Source organism: Tympanuchus pallidicinctus, unplaced genomic scaffold (genome assembly GCF_026119805.1).
Source record: "Tympanuchus pallidicinctus isolate F22 unplaced genomic scaffold, pur_lepc_1.0 scaffold2, whole genome shotgun sequence".
Taxonomy (NCBI): Eukaryota; Metazoa; Chordata; class Aves; order Galliformes; family Phasianidae; genus Tympanuchus; species Tympanuchus pallidicinctus.
In genome coordinates this window covers 4,855,825-4,873,087 of record NW_026294721.1, presented here as the reverse complement: position 1 = coordinate 4,873,087, position 17,263 = coordinate 4,855,825, and the positions used below count along the sequence as shown (strand labels likewise).

The following is a 17,263-nucleotide window of genomic DNA, read 5'->3' as shown; positions in this document are numbered from 1 at the left end:
CTTTTTTGAGGGACCCATTTTTGCAATACCCACATTTTTCAGCAGTGTAAGTGCAGACCTGCTGTAGCCCGTAGGGATTACAGGGAGCCCAGGGCTCTCATCTCTGCTCAGACAATTCAGCAGGTTGGGTACAGTAAGGGTGTGCCTCCTAGGCCAAGGGTAGGGTTAACTCGCCAGGTGCCAGCATTCACCATGCCCCCCTGAAACCACAGCCCCACTTGGGGTATGCAAAATGAATTCAGCAGTCCTTCCTATTATCTTAAGGCTTCAAATGAGAAGTGAAATTGACTTCTGGCTTGCTTTACAAGATGTCCTATTGAATTGTGGTGTTTTTTAAACACATTAGGATCTCAAAAGAAATGTTTTCCTATACTGCTGCAGACATAGAAGGGAAAACATTTTTAACATTATTAAGAAGTGAGATATTTCAGAAGACCACGTTGCTTTCAGGGAGAAACCCCTGCACCTGCTGCCAAAACTCCACGGGGTCACCAGGTAGATCTGCTGCTGTATCTGTCCAGGTGTGACAAAGATCCACGACTCAGTTTGTTTCTCAAATCAGAACAGATAAATTTAATGAGAGTAAGAGATGAACAGAATCAGCTGCCAACGCGGATTCCTCTGCTACTAAGAAGAGGAAAAAGAAAAGACATTCACAGTGAAGGGCAAATAAAACCATCAACCCATATGCCTAATATTTTTAAATGTCTAGGCTTGGAAATAATTATCATCAACATTAAAGGCTAAGAACAACACAGTGAGGAAACACAACCAGATGACTTCAGAAAAATGAGCATCACTTATCTGAATTCAGGCTGTATTTTTTGCATGCTTCTGGTAGACGAGAACCTGCTACGTCCTGTTTGCAGCATTTACATAAAAGATTAATCACTGCTTCACCAAAATACAGCAAGAGTACTTCTTTCAGGATCTTATTATCATCTTTGATGCCAAGAAAGTTGTGGAGTTATGTTTAGAGTAGCAGATGCATGTGTCCTGCACGTAGCTTGTACTTTTTTCCAGGTAGGGCAGGACAGAGTGGAGTTCAAACACAGATTTGGAGGCGATCACTGATAGAGATTAACTCCCAAATGATGCTTTTGCTGTATTATCAGAGCTGCTGATCTCCTCCTGACTTCCAACACTGCAAGTCTTATTTCAAAAGCAAGTAAATTGACACTTATTTCCCTTCAACAGAGCTTTTTCTTTTGTATATGCAGAATACCACATCATGGCCTTACTTGACCACTCAGATTTATAACTTCATAACCAGAAACCTAAAGCCAAGATTGCAACCAACCACAAAACAAATTTATAAGAAATAACACACCAAAAGCCCACACTACATTATTCTCAAGGCTTTTGAAACAACTTCTTAATGCAAGACTAAAACAAACCAGACAATTCAAGGCTTGAGGGCCTTGGTCTTTACCCCATCCCACACTACAACAACCCACAACAAAAAGTTTCAGTTGGGCAGAGCTGCTGAAAGCAGCAGCTCAGCACAGGTGCCTCTACAAACAGGCTACCCAGTGCTGCAATCTGACAACAGAATGGCTTTCAGACCCACATCAAGGCTAAGGAAAAGCTGTTCTGCAACCTGAAGGCACTGGGTGTTACTAAATGATGTCTCGTGACATTGCTTTTAGATGCATTAACTGGTGTCCTACATATGTTCTACGTGCCACAACAATGCAAACCTGTTATGAAGGAAGCTCTGGTGACACTATTTCAAATGCAAAGCGTTGCTGGTTCTTCAGAGCACCGAGTCACAAATCTACCTTCATTCTGGGATCAAAAGCCTTCCTCACTCTCCTTTAAAAGCAGTCAGTGGAATGGTTACAGATATGGCTTTGCCTGGGAGCAATGTGTGCCCTTACAGATCTTACCAAGGTTACATACCTTCGTAGGAAAAAAAAACAAAACAAAACAAAACCACCACAGTAGGCACCATTAATATTAGGAAAATAAAGCTATACATTCTGATGAATTTCCAAGAGCGTTCTGTAAGCTACTGACTCTTTCTTGAGGCATTTTCAAGAAGAGCCTTCATATTTTCAAGTTTGCATCACTACAATGGCTGCTGTACGGGTAACATCATTAAAAACTGATGCATGCCTACTACCAACCATTTGCAAAAGACAGGCTTTTTCTCACTGCCAAGAAAACCCCAACTTTGCTTAAAAAAACAAACAAACAAACAAAAAAAAAACATAAAACCACCAAATGAACCAACAAAAACCACAACAGCCATAGTATGATACAAAATAGTAAAGATAACCTGCAAATCAGAGCAGGCTCATGAAGCTAATCAAAACCTCACCAGAATATAAAGCCAGAGTCCTCCCAAAATGCCCCATGTTCTGTTTTGATCTTTATCTGGGACGTCTGTTGATTCTTTACGCGTTTTTTTCTCTGTTTCTTAGCAGGTTTTTTTTTAAGCCTTTCATCTTTATTAGGTCTTGATTTCTCCTCATTTACTAAGTCTACATCAGGTTTAATTCGCTTTCGTTGCTTTCTTTCTTTCTCCAAATCTGCACCTTCACTATCTTCCTTTCTTTTCAGTTTTGAGTCTTCTTTCTTACACCTCAACTCTTCGCTGATGTATTTTTTCTCCTCAGTATATTCTACCTGAAGGTTCTGCTCTTTTCTGTAGGAGATGCTAAACGTTTCAGCGAGCACAAGTTTGCAATACTCTTTAGATTCTACAGCTGACAGACCAAAGCCATCTGTGGTGGCAGCTGCCCCACATGCTTGCCCTTCTACACAGTGTGCTGCATTATGCTGACAATTTGCAGTATTTTCTTGTGCATGCTCACCAGCTGATGAGCAACGTGGTGATCTGTTTTTCCCAGTATTTGTAGGTGTCTGGGTTTCTGAGAAAAGGTTGGAATGCTGGTCTTGTTCACAGATAAAGGCTGAAGGCTTAACCTCACCACGGCTTCCATCTTGAAACTCTTCTGCTATTCTCAAATCCATTCTTTCCTCAAGACATGTGGCTTCCTGAGCTTGAAAGGAGTAGTAAGTTTTCTTTGATCTCTTTCTGAGACTGCGAATCTTTGTCGCTCTGCATAAACTGGATAGAAAGAACAGTTACTAATACTGATCAACTTGCTTAGGATCTGTTGAGTTAGCCATGAAGGCAGAGAGACATGCATAATAAAACTATTTCCAGAGCTACAAGAAAGGACCTATTCCAAGTGTGCTGTCCTGTGTATCTACATGAAACCTCTAACACAAGATTCTATCTGCAAAACTCAACTGAAGTTACAGGGAATACATTCAGTCACACTGCTGTTATGCTATACTGCACCTTCACATAAAATATGCCTTCCCAACCACGCTTAACAGGAGTGAAATTTTGATATTTGGCTCTCCTGAAGAGCAATCTCAAAAAGGCAGTGATAAAAGGTGTGCAATTGCCATTCCACAGTTAAGATAAGCTACAATCTCTTCTTTAGGTGAAAGGGAAAGGAAGAGCTATCATCTATCCCAAACAACATCTGACACCAAACACAAAACAAGATGCATGATGAACCCTTAATGTGACACAGTCTATGGAGACTTTCCAGTATTAGAGCCTTATTTACTGTCAGTAGGAATCTTAAAGTTCAGACCATTTCCCAAAAGACTGACTAAGCACAGAAGACACTATGCCAAAATAGGTGCTACTGTTTTCAAAGAAGCAAATATTTGGGGATAGAAAAGTATGTGAAAAAACCACAACTTCCAAAACCTTTTCTGTGAGCTGCCATTGAAGATGCAAGTGTGGCAACTGCAAGACAGAACATCAGACATAAGCAGAAATTTAAATGGACAGTCACTCCTAAAGACAGTAAAACTAAACAGAATCAAGTGGGGAAAAAAACCAACAAAATAATGATAAAAAAAAACAGTTAACTGGAAGGTCTTCGACAGCACACAAAAGGGCTAATGAAGAAGCAAAGTCTTTCATAGGAACTTGAAAGCATGTGCTACAGGGTAACAAAAGGCTTCCTGACTTACCTGGTCTTGTGCTTTTTTCCTTGCATGTGGGACTGGTACTCATGTATAGTTGTAAGTATAACGTTGCAAACAGGGCACATGTAATGGCCAAGCCCAATCACAGAAAAGAAGGAACCTGTAGGTTAGAAAGACTACAAATGAAGGCCAAATCCAAAGCATTCCACAATAACATGTAATATCAGGTTCCCCAAACCAGCTCCAGAAGAGATACAAAGACTCTGCTGCAAGGTAACTCAATTTTACACACCAACATTCATAAATGGAGCTGCACTGCTGCAGTGTAACCATTCTTCAGACACTGAGGAAGTTGTCAAACACTGTGTTACAACACACCGGGCAGAGACTTTGACAGATCTAAGTTAAGGTCAGATGAGGAGAACCTTATGCCTTCCAGGTCGTCACATTCTCCTCTCCCACATGCTGCGAAGATTTAAACGTATTAAACAAACAAAACAGCAAATAATGTTTTCCCCAACACAAACCCAGGAGCTTCACATATTAGCAAAATGCAGCACGGATTCCAATGGACTGCTGCATTGAACAAAATAGATAATTATTCTTTTGTCTGGTGGATGAAAAGCTGGACAGGATGCAGCAGTGTGCACTTGCAGCCTGGATGTCCAACAGTACCCTGGGTTACATCGAAAAAGGGGTGGCCATTTTAAGGCACCATCTGGAGCTCTGAGTCCAGGCCTGGTGGCCCCAGCACATGAAGGATGAGCACATGAAGCAGAGCTGTTGGAATGGGTCTGATGGAAGGCTTAGAAGAATCAGAGTCATAGAATTGCTCAGGTTGGAAAAGACCTTCAAGATCAAGTCCAACCACAACCTAACCACATGACCCTACTGCTAACCTAACTCATTTACCCGTTGCATTATATGTGTCACAGAAGAGAATTTTATCCTTCTTGTAGATACATGGAATCAGGGGAGATTTTTGAAGGAATCTCCAAGGGAATTATTTGCCATTTTGTAAACAATTGAATTATCTCACTTGTTATCCTTTAATGCCACCATGGTAGATCAATTTAATAGAAATAGATTAACATGCCTCTAAGTTATCTTACAAAAAGAAAAGGCTGCAGGTCCTACTCTCCTTTTAAATCTGTTGTTTAATAGCATTCAAGAAGAGTCCTTAATATTAAAGCTTTTTTTAAACAAAGTGGATTGTTACCAAGGATAAAGATATGTTTTTATTTTGCTGCCTAGTCAGTCAATAACACTGCTAAACATAAAATTAAAATGAAAATCTAGTTTCCTGACCTCATGTTTGTCACTGGTAGGTCACAGAAAGAACTAAAAAGGAGCTGGTATAGAAAAGGTGTGAAAGAACTTCCTTAATACTCAGAAACATTATCTGAAAGAATGGTTTTTGAGAAGTCACTTTTCTGTTTTCAAAATTGTGCTTCAGCACATAGGCAGAAATGATTGCTTCAATCACAATTCCAAAGAACTGAAACTAAACTGTTAATTTGGTTCAGTTCTTTATTCAAGTGTCACATTCATTGTCTTCTGTTATACGACTTCATACCAAGTGTATTGTAATACCTTAAGTCTGTTACATGATATCTTTTCTATTTCACATCTTGTGTTTAATTTTTCTCTCTCTCAGAGGTAATAATGTTGGCACAATAGTGTGTGTAACAGCTCTATTTATCATGCAATCTGTTAGTGCATACATTGTAAACTAGAAGACAGTAATGGGGCCTTTGAAGGCTTGAGAATAACAACCATTTAGGAAACAAGTTTCCTTGTGGGGCAAGACTGAAATAATTACAGCTATCAGGTTGGTGAACAAAGATTAAGGGAAGGCATGAATGCAACAAAAAGGAAATGAACAATTCAATTTTTATGTCTGCTTCTTGCTCTGTGCAGAATGAAGAGAGACACTGCAGTCATAGGTGTTGATTTCAGTGTCAGTAAAGGGGTTTAAGATCAAGAAGGTAAAGCTCAAGAATTCTTGGGAAATGTTGGGAGGTTGTTGTGGAGTTTCTAGCACAGAAGGTCTTAAGATTGATTTGATCCTGGCCTTGGAGTTAAGAAACTGAGCTATTTTTTATAATCTCTTTGACTTGACTCCAGCGAGTCAAATTATGGATTAGTGTCTCAAAGTCAATAGGAAATATCTTCCCATCTAAAATTGCCAGAGACAAAGAACTTCAGGATGGCAAACTAAACAGAAAGGAAGAACTGAACTTGTTAGCCTTCTCCTTTGCTACAGGACATTTCCCTGCAAACATCAGAGCTGCCCCTTGAACACTCAAGCTGCCCTCACTTTTTCACATTCTGCTTACCAGTTGTTCTGGATTCTCTAGGGACAGGTTGGATTCCCAGCTCCTCCATTATCTTCTTCCGTGCTGCATTTTTTTCATGTTTTTTACCAACATAATGTTCCTGCGCTGAGAGTGGACTATTGAAAGGAACACAGCAGAGCCAGCAGTAGTTCAGATCCAAGCTTGCTTTTGGAGACGATGAAGGCATCTCAGTTTCTGAAGGAACAGAAAACTCATTATTAGATACCTGTATTAATATCTATGTGTTTGATGGCTGGTCATTCTAAGGTCCAAGAAGAAAGCTTTACCCTACAGAGGGTGATTCAGAGCACATTTGCTATGCTCAATCCTGAAAGCAACTTGCACAGCACTCACATCAGTTCACTGTTGCTTGTAGACTAATTTTTTTTTTAATTAAATATACTAAGTTTGGACCTCACTTAATATTCAGAGCAACAGTAAACATGTCCATTAATAATCAGAAATATTTGCCTTTAGTTAGAAAGATAAGAAACTTGAAGGCAGGCTTCCCTAGCTTCAAAGCTCTACAGGGTAGTCACAATATTTCTGTCACCTAAGGAGTTACCACATGACAGCTCTGTGACTTAGGCAGAACAGAGAAGCATACAGACACGCAGGTGTAGGACAACACCTCTTTATATCTGTTGCAGAAGGTGACAGGAAAATACATGCAGTGCAAACTTAGTTCTTACCAGAAACAGGTTGCATGCTCCGTGCTTCCATCAGGCCTCTCCTTTCTGCTAACTGCCTCAGCTTTTTAGCATGGATCTTCCCCTGGAGGTGAGACAATGCAACACCTGGGGAAACCAAAGTTATGTTGCAGATATTACAGTACTTATTCTCTACTATCCTTGTTCCATCCACCCGAAATTAAGCAAAGGCAAGCTCAGTTACACAAGCATTCACTGAAAGACAAGAAAGCACTTCAGATCACCGTGAAGAATAGTCACCTGAAAACTGGTACAATCCATTATTTCTTTCTTTTTGTCATGCCTCATTCTCTCATCCTTCCTACCATGACTTTGGACATAAAAATAAACATTCTGAACATGCTTTCTGCCCTGAAAAGAAACTAGAATTACTCCTGCTCTATTAATAGGGGGCCAAGAAGTGGTATATCCAGCAACAGGAATCTCATTCATCCAAAACAGGTCTGAGGATTCAATAGCCCAAGCATCTGAAATTGGGTGTTATGCATACCTCCTTCATCTGTGATTACTTTTTAATTCTTAGATGCTCTCTCAACACATAACCTTCCATCTCTTGCACTTTTATAGTGTACTTACCCACACGTCACACTATACACAGGTAACCCACAAAGCCAAACAAGTGATTTGTCCTCTCTAATCTAATCTGATGATTTCCAAGAGTCTGGTAAGGATTCTGAGAAGCAGCATTAGGAAATCTTGACAATATAACATGAGAAAGAGGTGCTACCATACTTGACTAGACAACATCAGCAAACCTGGAAAAAAAACAGTCTTATTTTCATATCAATTCATCCTGAAGTTCTGATTTCACCATTACAATCGCATCTGTTATGCTCAACTGGACTTGGATCCTGGAAACAGAAATTCCAGCTGAGGGTCTGAACTCTGTACTTCTGACAGTACAAGTGCTGCTTAACATAAATCAAAGTAAGGAAGCATTACACCTTACAAGACCTGAATACCAATTGATGAGAATAGCAAAAAAGACTCCTGAGAGCAACTGACATTTTAACTTCAGCAAGAAAATGAAACGTCTGTACCTGCAAATTTTTAGGATTAAGTTTCAAAATAAAGCTCACTTTCCTATGTCTATAGCATCATCCCAAGGCATACACTTGTTCCAAGAAATGCCTGCAGGATGATTCATACAACTTGCCTTGTGAAGACGCTGCAGACATAGCAGCATGCGTGTATTGCTGGGTAAAGCATCAGGGGCACAACCCCTACTCTCTATAGTTAGCACTGCCCCATGCCACACTTCTGTCCTGGGTCACATGGTGCAAATCTGCTTCCATCCCATACACAGCATGGCCTGAACCTACCCAGTTCCTTCTACAACCGCCCTGCAACATGCAGGTGATTGCTCTTCACTACCACTGAACCCACATCATTCACAAACTTCAAGTCTGGCTAATGTCTAAGCCCAGCATAAGCTTTGGGAAAGGCTTTAAGCAGCCTTTTCTAACACCATACAGAAACCTAAAACAAACCAAAGCCCCAGTACTTGCTAGGAGAAATCCTCTCGTCCAGGCTACCTCATAGTGTGACATCCTTTGGGATTCAAACGGCAGCACCGCACAGCAAACCCTACAGAAAGTGTCAGTGAATAGGTGGTGCCTTGTTGCCTCATCTAATATTTCATCTGAACATCCTGGAAAAAAAAAACAAAACAACAAAAACCAGTCAGGAGACAGGACAAGATACACCTGCATGCCTTTGCTTACAAAACATTGACCACTTGAATATTCACACACAGCAGATGAGGGAACCAATGTTCATCCACTGAATCATACCATGCCTTATTGTAGCCTCAGAGCAAGGCTGTAAAGCCACCTCCACCTTCCTACATATAGAGGTATTGCTCTCGTGGACTGAAAGAATATTACTGTGCATGTACTTGGTCTTCAGGTGCCTTAAAATCAAGGAAGATAAAGCTTCATTAGGTTTTCTGGTCATACTCTCAGATATACTAGATTAATGGCCTAAAATACAGGAAGTATTGTAGTTAGACTGGGTCACACACTCAAATATGGGAATACATTTTGAAGAAGAGACGTAAAGAAAGTCAGGGAGCAGCTCAGTGCATGAGATAAGGCCAAGAGGTCTCAGAAGCTTGCAAAGGTTGCACCCATTTCCCACACACCTATTTATTTCTTTTAGTTATATGGAGAAAAACTGCTCCAATGAGTGCCACAATCAAAATGGGTATGGAAATACCTCTGTCTGGGCATGGCTTACCATTGTTTCTTGATACATGAACACATTTCCTAATAAAAGCTTTATTTTCAGGAGTTACAATGGCCAGGTAACTACTCCTTGTTTTCTGTAGCATGAGTCATCCAGCCATATTCAATATTCTACAGTTACTGATTTATACAGGTCACCCCTTCAAGCATGGGAGTGAAAGATGGACACAATAACAGGATTTGGTCCACACAAGAAATCCTAAAATTACTTGGTTCCTGGCATTAGTTGAAAACTTATCTTGCCCCTGAAATGCATGAATTGCCATAAAGCCCGTGATCTCGTAACTTCAGACCCAAACCATATGAAAATCAGTACATATAAACGTATTCTTATTGTTCTCTGTAGTCTTAGCTGCTTTTCTGGCAAACATATTTGCCCTGCACTTTGCATTCCTCTTCTGTCTTACAACAAACTGCATAGGATCATAGAATCCTTAGAGTTGGAAGGAACATTTAAAGGCCACCCAGTCCGGCTCCCCTGCAAGGGACACCACAGCTAAAGCATGTTGCTCAGGACCCTGATCCAGCCTCGCCTTGAAAGCCTCCAGGCATCCAGCACATCTCTGGGCAACCTGTGCCAGTGCCTCACCACTGTTAACATAAAAAATATTTTCCTTATATCTAACCTAAATCGACCCTCTTTGAGCTTGAGACCATTTCCCCTTGTTCTATCACAACAGATCCTGCTAAGAGTCTGCCCCCTTCTTTCCTGTAGCTCCCTTTAGATACTGACACACCGTTATCAGGTCATCTCAGAGCCTCACCAGCACAGAGCAGAGGGGCAGGATCACCTCCCTCACCCTGCTGGCCACACTTCTTTTGATGCAACCCAGGATACAGCTGGTTTTCTGGGCCGCGAGGGCACAGTGCTCATTCATATCCAGCTTGCCATCCACCAGCACTCCCAGGTCTTTTTTGGCAGGGCTGCGCTCAATCCTTTCATCCCCCAGGTTGGGGGATGAATTTGCATGAATGCAAATTCAGGAATAAACCAGTGCAACTCCCACTAAACCCTGACCAGGCTCCAAGTTGTAGATGGTCTTCAGTGTGACCCAGGTAACTGCAGTCCCCTCCCCACACACATCAGCAGTCCCCTTCACTAAATCACACTGCTCACTTCCAAGGAAGGGTTCAGAACAAGTTTGTCCCTTCTTTTCACTGTGCTTCCAGACCATTTGTGACACACACAAAACTGACAGAGCATGGGCAGATTTATGCTACCACTGTCTGCACACAGCTTCTTCTATGAATAGTAAGTTGAACTTGAGGTTTTCAGCTTTCAGATGCACAAGACATTTTTCCTGGCAACTGAGAGAAACTTAAAAACCAGCTTGCCTTGCTGTTCACAACCACACCATCAGAAACCTGTCAGATATTCAAGCAGAGGCCTTGCAGGACCGCTATTTTGACCCTGTCATTTCTGAGCAAAAAATTTTCAAAATAAAGCCACAGCTATCATCAATTCAGAACTATTCAGGTCAGCTTTGTATCATTAAAATGATGGTTCACTGCCAAACAGACCAGCTACTGCTTGTCACAGAGGGACTGCTCCTTAATAAAAAGACAGGAATAAGAACGCTTAAGGAAGAAGAGACAAGATTTCATATATGTGTATATATATACATACTTCTTTTTTAACCATCATGCTACACAATAAAGTCAACTGGTAGGTTGCTAGACATCTTCCAGGGCAGCATGAAGAAGTGTAAGAATTTTCTCTGGTTTCTAGGCTCAGAATTCCCACTGACCAGACTGGTACCTTAGTAGAAGTGGCCACATTCTCAGTGTCACCTCACTCACAGCGAGGGCTGGCCCTGGGTGACAGAGATCAAGCAGATAAACTTACCAGGCCTCTCAAATCTGTAATGTTAATAACTGCACCACCACACCAGGAATCTCAGCCTGTTTCAGCTCCAGGTTCTTTTCCAGGCAGCCAGAATGTTCCTTAACATATGAAGAACCTCCACAAATATCAGAACAACCATCTCCTTCCCTGGGCTCCAGAGTGAGGTGCCAAGTGTTCCTGATCCCAAACATGCCTCTGTCTGTTATTAATTTTTCTTTCCCAATTCTCGAGGACACAGAAGACTGAGAGCAGAATCATGTAGTAAGGAAAGAGTACAGGCTAGAGAAATCCCTAAAGGCAAAGACATGAAATTTCAAATTCAAAGTATTAAACAGAAGATGACATAGCCAAGTTCTGCCCTCAAGTGCCAGCAGCAAACATAGCATTTCAATGAGAAATAGGTGGAGTCAAGTTCAACAATTAAAACTCATCAACAGAGGACTTCTGACCCACGTTATTCTCTCCAAGGCATGGCCACAAACAGTGGGGTCACTGCACCTTGCCAGGGTTCCATCTGTCAGTCTCAGGCCAGCACCTGACAGTCCATGCTGAAGCCTGTCCCAGCCACAAATAAAATCATTTAATTCAAATCATGTGCACTGCACTACCTCGCTTTAGTCCTCAAGCAGGAAGGGAGGAGCCTGCACACAGTGCATCTCCTCATCTCAGCTGTCCAGCAGTAATTTTATTTGGTGGCAAACTCTACTGCTTGTCATTAGGTGACTGTACTCCTCCTAAATAACAGCATGAAAGATGAACAAAAGCTTGAATTCTTAGAGTATCAGCTGCACAAAACTGGAGGCAGACTGCATTGCTGAAATCCAGCTCCTTTTGGTCACAATACAGCATGCAAATATGGTTGCTATGCAATGAAAGTCAGAAAGCAACCTTGGAAGTAAACGGGAATGGATATCCACAGACATCCAGCTGAGGGAGAGCAGACAAACGTAACAGGCTCTAAAACCCACATCGAACCCACTGAAGTGTGGTATTACAGAACTGAATTCCTGGATGAACCAGATGGATTTCCATTTCTGCAGCTGAGTGAAAGACATTCATCTAATGAAACAATATAGTAGTACTTCATTTTTGTTTTCTCAAGTGAGTTTAGTCAGTGTTGTATTTGTATTATTATTCTTCCACTGTCAAAGCTCAGGGGACTGCAAAACAAATAAACACCAAATTGGACTCTGTTCTTTGAAAACAAATGCTGAAAAACTGAACTGCCAGTACACTTCTAAAACTAGCTTCACCATCCAAAGCATACAGCTATGATTTTTTCCCCCATAGAACGGTATAGAAAGATAACTTAAAAACATTTACAGGCATCTTCAAACGCCACATTCTACCACAAAGCTGATGAGGACATGTGCCTAACCCTGCACAGGCACAGGCCTATGGAGCATACAACTACACCATCCAAATAAGGGTTAACTACTGCACTGCCCAGACACTGCGAAACTAAACTCAAAACAGTGCTAACCACTTTTTAGCACCTGAGAGACCCATGACCTGCCCTGACACACAACAAGAGGAGCTTACAATTGATGGTAACTGATTGCTCACCCTTTTGCCCAGGGTGAAACAGGAACAGACACTTCACTGGCTCCCTTGGACAGTGCTGTGGATGAAACAGAAACTGTTTGAAAGCATTAAGATAGAAATACAGTAAATCAATCACCCAGTTCCTTGCTTCTCTTCCTTTTTCTCCCTGCTGGCCCCCAGCCTCCTGTTCCTACTGCCCTCTCTCTCTGATCACCTCAAGGACTTCTGCTACCTACATCCCAACACACCCAGCAGAGCCAGATCAGCACAGCTGAAGCAGACTGAAATCAGCCATTCTGCTTTTAGAAGAGAGTTTGCAACTTACTGCAGTAAAAGCGAGTTGATGTTTCAAAGCAAGCTAACAAACAAAACCAAAAGCTTAGAATTTCAGAAAACATACTGATGTTACTATTACTTTTAAAAATTTCCATGGGCATATTTAAACCCAGCTGCTCTCATTCAAAGGCAATCAAGATGTTAATTGGCACAGAAACAGAAAGCTGACTGAAGTCTATGTGGGGAGGCTGGTTTCTCTTAAAGTAACATTACCATTAGATTAATTAACTACTGCAGGATAAGCTGTTAGTTTCCTTGCCAGGTATTAACTTATTTCCACAAGACAGCAGCCCTATTTCCCTATTTGCTCCTTGGGTCTCCTAACAAATACCTTTCCCCCATCTTGTATGCAGAGAATGAAGATTTGCAGAATACAAAAGGAGGGAGATAGCATGAGAATGTTCTACATATTGAATCTTGAAAAAGCATGGTTGTAAACTACAGATTAACTGCACATTTATAGGTATCCAGTGTTCATACCTTCTTGCCACTGAGCCAAAAGAAACCCCTTAAAAAAAAAACATCCTTCTTCTCTAAAAAAAATATGTGTTTCAAAAGCATCTGGGTGTGCAAACAAATTAGCAAAAAATGTTGCCATAGAAAATTTCCAAGGCCAAAAATTATTTCTAGTTTTGTATTTAAGAAATGAATACCTCCCCTCCTTCCCCTAACAAGTATATAAAACCAGAAATTTTCAGTGATGTTCACATCATAGCTCTGTTTGGCATAGGACCTGCATAGACTGGGTTGATGGGCCAAGGTTAACTGTATGAGTTTCAACAGGACCAAGTGTCAGGTCCTGCATTTTGGTCAGAACAACCCCAGGCAACCCTACAGGCTTGGGGAAGAGTGGCTGGAAAGCTGCCTGATGGAAAGGAACCTTGGTGTACTGATGGACAGTCAGCTGAATACGAGCCAGCAGTGTGCCCTGGTGGCCAAGAAGGACAATGGCATCCTGGCTTGGACCAGGAATGGAGCGGTGAGCAGGACGAGGGAAGTCATCGTGCTCCTGTACTCGGCATTGGTGAGGCTTCACCTTGAGTACTGTGTTGAGTTTTGGGCCCCTCACTGCAGGAAGGACATGGAGGTGCTGGAGCAGGTCCAAAGAAGGGCAACAAGGCTTCTGAAGGGCTTGGAGAATGTGCCCTAGGAGGAGAGACTGAAGGAACTGGGGCTGTTTAGTATGGGGAAGAGGAGGCTGAGGGGAGACCTTACTGCTCTCTTCCAACACCTCAAAGGTGATTGCAGTGAGAGCAGGGTTGATCTCACTGGTGACAGGTGACAGGATGAGGGGAAAAGGCCACAAGTTGCGCCAGGCAACATTTACATTGGATATCAGGAAAAACCTCTTTACAGAAAGGGTTGTTAAGCAGTGGAATAGGCTGCCCAGGGAGGAGGTTGAGTCACCATTCCTGGATGTGTATAAAAACCATTTGGATGTGGGCTCAGGAACATGATTTAGCAGAGGGTTGTAAGAGTTAGGGTAGTGTGGCTGGGTTGTGGTTAGACCGGATGACCTTTAAGGTCTTTTCCAACCCGGGTGATTCTATGATTCTATGATTCTATGATTCTATTAAGTGGCAACCATATAATCATAGAATCATATCATAGAATCATAGAACATCCTGAGTTGAAAAGGAACACAGTGCTCATCCAGTTTCAACCCCCTGCTATGTGCAGGGTCACCAACCAGCAGACCAGGCTGCCCAGAGCCACATCCAGCCTGGCCATGAATGAAATATGTATGTATATAACCAGGGATCCTTGCTTTGTCTGGCTCAAAATATTCTGAAGTTCAGAAACATGACAACTCAGTTCAAAAAGTGTAAGTGAAAAAATGAATTTAAACCTAACCATAACAAGAGCACGTTCATAACTTGTCCCTTTGAGTATACATACTTTTTTTCCCCCAAAAGCCGGCTGCTTAAAATAGCTGTCAGTTTTTAAGCTAAGAGTGATTAATTCCTCTGGAGTTACTTCTGTTCAACAGAGTACTACTAAATTTAACTGGCAGTGGGGAAATCTGTTGTTAATGGATGTTTCAAATATTTCACAAAAGGCCATGTTTATGCATTGTTATTTAGGCTGGCTTGGTGTTTTTCAGTATCTAAAGTATGTAGAGGGCTATAAGTAAGAAGACTCTTTAGCAGGTTCTGTTGTGGCAGGACAAGGGGAAATTGTTTCAAACTAAAAGAGAAGAGATTGGATGAGAGATTCCTCATTGGATATGAGGAAAAAGATTTTTAATGTAAGGCTGGTGAAGCACTGGCACAGGTTGCCAGAGAGGTGGTGGATGCCCCATCCCTGGAGACACTCAGGGTCAGGCTGAATGGGGCTCTGAGCACTGTGATCTAGCTGTAGGTGTCCCTGTTCATGGATTTTTTGCCTGTAAGGGTCCTTCCCAACTCAAACGATTCTATAAATCGAACAGTCAGTGCTTAAAAGCACGAACCAAAGCCTTTCAAAACACAAATACACAAATACTGTGTATACCCATTATGAATGATTTGACATTCCTGGAAGCTCAGCTTTTTTCACCCCACTTGCTAGATCTTTAGCAGGATGACGTTGGCTTATGAAGAGACTTTCTGAAGAACTGAAGGCCAGCTTTTAAGAGCTCAGAGCGACTTTGGACTTGTCAGACACCTTGCCTGCTCTTACACACCTGGGACACAGACAAGTCTCCCACTGCACTTTGCTCATTAATTTCTGCTGTGGGTTCAAATTCATGTTACTTTTAGCTACGGGCATCACACAAAAGGGAACACTTCACACATTTCACAGAGGGAACAGCACAAGTGCATTCCTGTCACATCACGATGCATATTGCAGGGAGGACACGAAACAGCCGCTTCTCTTCCAGCAGGATCTTGAGAGAGCGGTGTGTTACACATCTAGCTTACACGGGGCACAGATTTGAGGCTGGAAATGAAATACACAAGGTTGTGACACACTGATGGATACCCCAACATGTGAGGCAGCCTCCACACGGGGGTCCTGTGGGTGACAGCTGGCTCAGAGCCTCGCCTTTTCCACACGGAGCTTCGCACCCTCACTTACAGCCCCAGGGACGGCGGGTGCGATCACACGAACCCCGCCGCCGCCGCTCACCTCGCCGTTGGGGCTGCCGCCTTCGGAGCCTCTTTGCGGGCCAGGGCCGGCTATAATTGAGCTCTGAGGGCCAGCACACCTCAGCGCTCTCCTCCCACGGCCCAGCCCAGCGCCGCTTCATCCTGAGGGCCGGTTAAACCCCCTGCACGGCCGGCCCGCCTTCCGCCTCCCCTCAGGGCGCGCAGCCCGCCTCGCGCCCCGCCCAGTGCGTCCGCATCGCCTCCCGTGCTCTGCGGTACTGAGGATCTGGACGTGACACCAAAAGACTGCTGCAATTAAAAGTCAGACTGCTTTCAGCGGCTGATTGCTTCTGCTGATTTGTATGCACCGCACAGAATAAATATGAGCAGGTTCGTGCAGCCAGCTCTGTCAGCCTCAGTGGGAGCTGGAGTCGTGTGGTTCTAAGGAAATGTTGCTAATAATCACATGAGCACCTGGATCATCCTGAGTCCATAGAGCTGTGGATTGATATTGTTTGTGCTTGGCACGCTCAGGCAGACTGTAACTCAGGATAATGGAACTGAAGTGCAGTACTTCATTTGCAGGAAAGGAAATTTGCCAGAAGCTTTTCAGAGATGCGAAGCAGTTCTGAGACTGTCTTGAAGTGGACAGCAATAGTTCCCGTGTCTTTGGCTAGGCAAAACATTTCTTTCACAGCCAAGCGATGCACAAGAGTTATCCTCCTTTTCTCCCTGTGCCTTGCTTTCCCTGTTAATCCGTTCTGTTTTTCTGTACAGCAAAGAGGTATTAGAAGAGCAAATAATGACATTTGTGTGGCGTATCTGTATCTGCTTCCTTTTCCAGAAGGAAACAATCAGGTTTCCCAGCAGTAGGAAGTTGAGATGGCCAAGAACCAGCCTCACAGAATGCTATTAGAGGAAAAAAAAATAAAAGCTAAATGAAAATCTAAACTGGGATCAATTTCTATAGCGAGATTAACTGCTATATGTGGAAGCCTTCCTTTTTACATACACTGCCTGCTGGGGACAGAAGACAAAGCAAGGGACTGGGTTGTCTCTGGTTGTCCTGCATCCCCCTTTTACATTAGAGTGGGGCAAATTCTCTGATAGAATCATAGAATGACTGGTTTGAAAAGGCCCACAATGATCATCTAGTTCCAACCCCCTGCCATGTGCAGGGTCACCAACCACCAGACCAGGCTGCCCAGAG

The 17,263-nt window shown here is 42.6% G+C and overlaps 1 protein-coding gene across 7 annotated transcripts; it reads right to left on the bottom strand.

Annotated features, from left to right (window-relative positions):
• Nucleotides 1–556: 556 nt before the first annotated feature.
• Nucleotides 557–13,101, bottom strand: LOC128080452 (zinc finger matrin-type protein 1-like). Of its 7 annotated transcripts, none has more exons than XM_052682677.1 (6): nucleotides 12,972–13,101; nucleotides 8,545–8,660; nucleotides 6,992–7,073; nucleotides 6,300–6,494; nucleotides 4,006–4,120; nucleotides 557–3,076 (listed from the first exon to the last, which is right to left on the bottom strand). In XM_052682677.1, the coding sequence occupies exons 1-6, from the start codon at nucleotides 13,081–13,083 to the stop codon at nucleotides 2,320–2,322; spliced, it is 1,377 nt and encodes a 458-aa protein (XP_052538637.1). In that variant the 5' UTR covers nucleotides 13,084–13,101; the 3' UTR covers nucleotides 557–2,319. The 7 variants fall into 7 exon arrangements, with proteins under 7 accessions (XP_052538637.1, XP_052538641.1, XP_052538638.1 ...); XM_052682681.1 differs by lacking the exon at nucleotides 12,972–13,101 and adding an exon at nucleotides 12,668–12,844 and having other exon boundaries at nucleotides 6,992–7,096; XM_052682678.1 differs by lacking the exon at nucleotides 12,972–13,101 and adding an exon at nucleotides 12,668–12,844.
• Nucleotides 13,102–17,263: the final 4,162 nt, after the last annotated feature.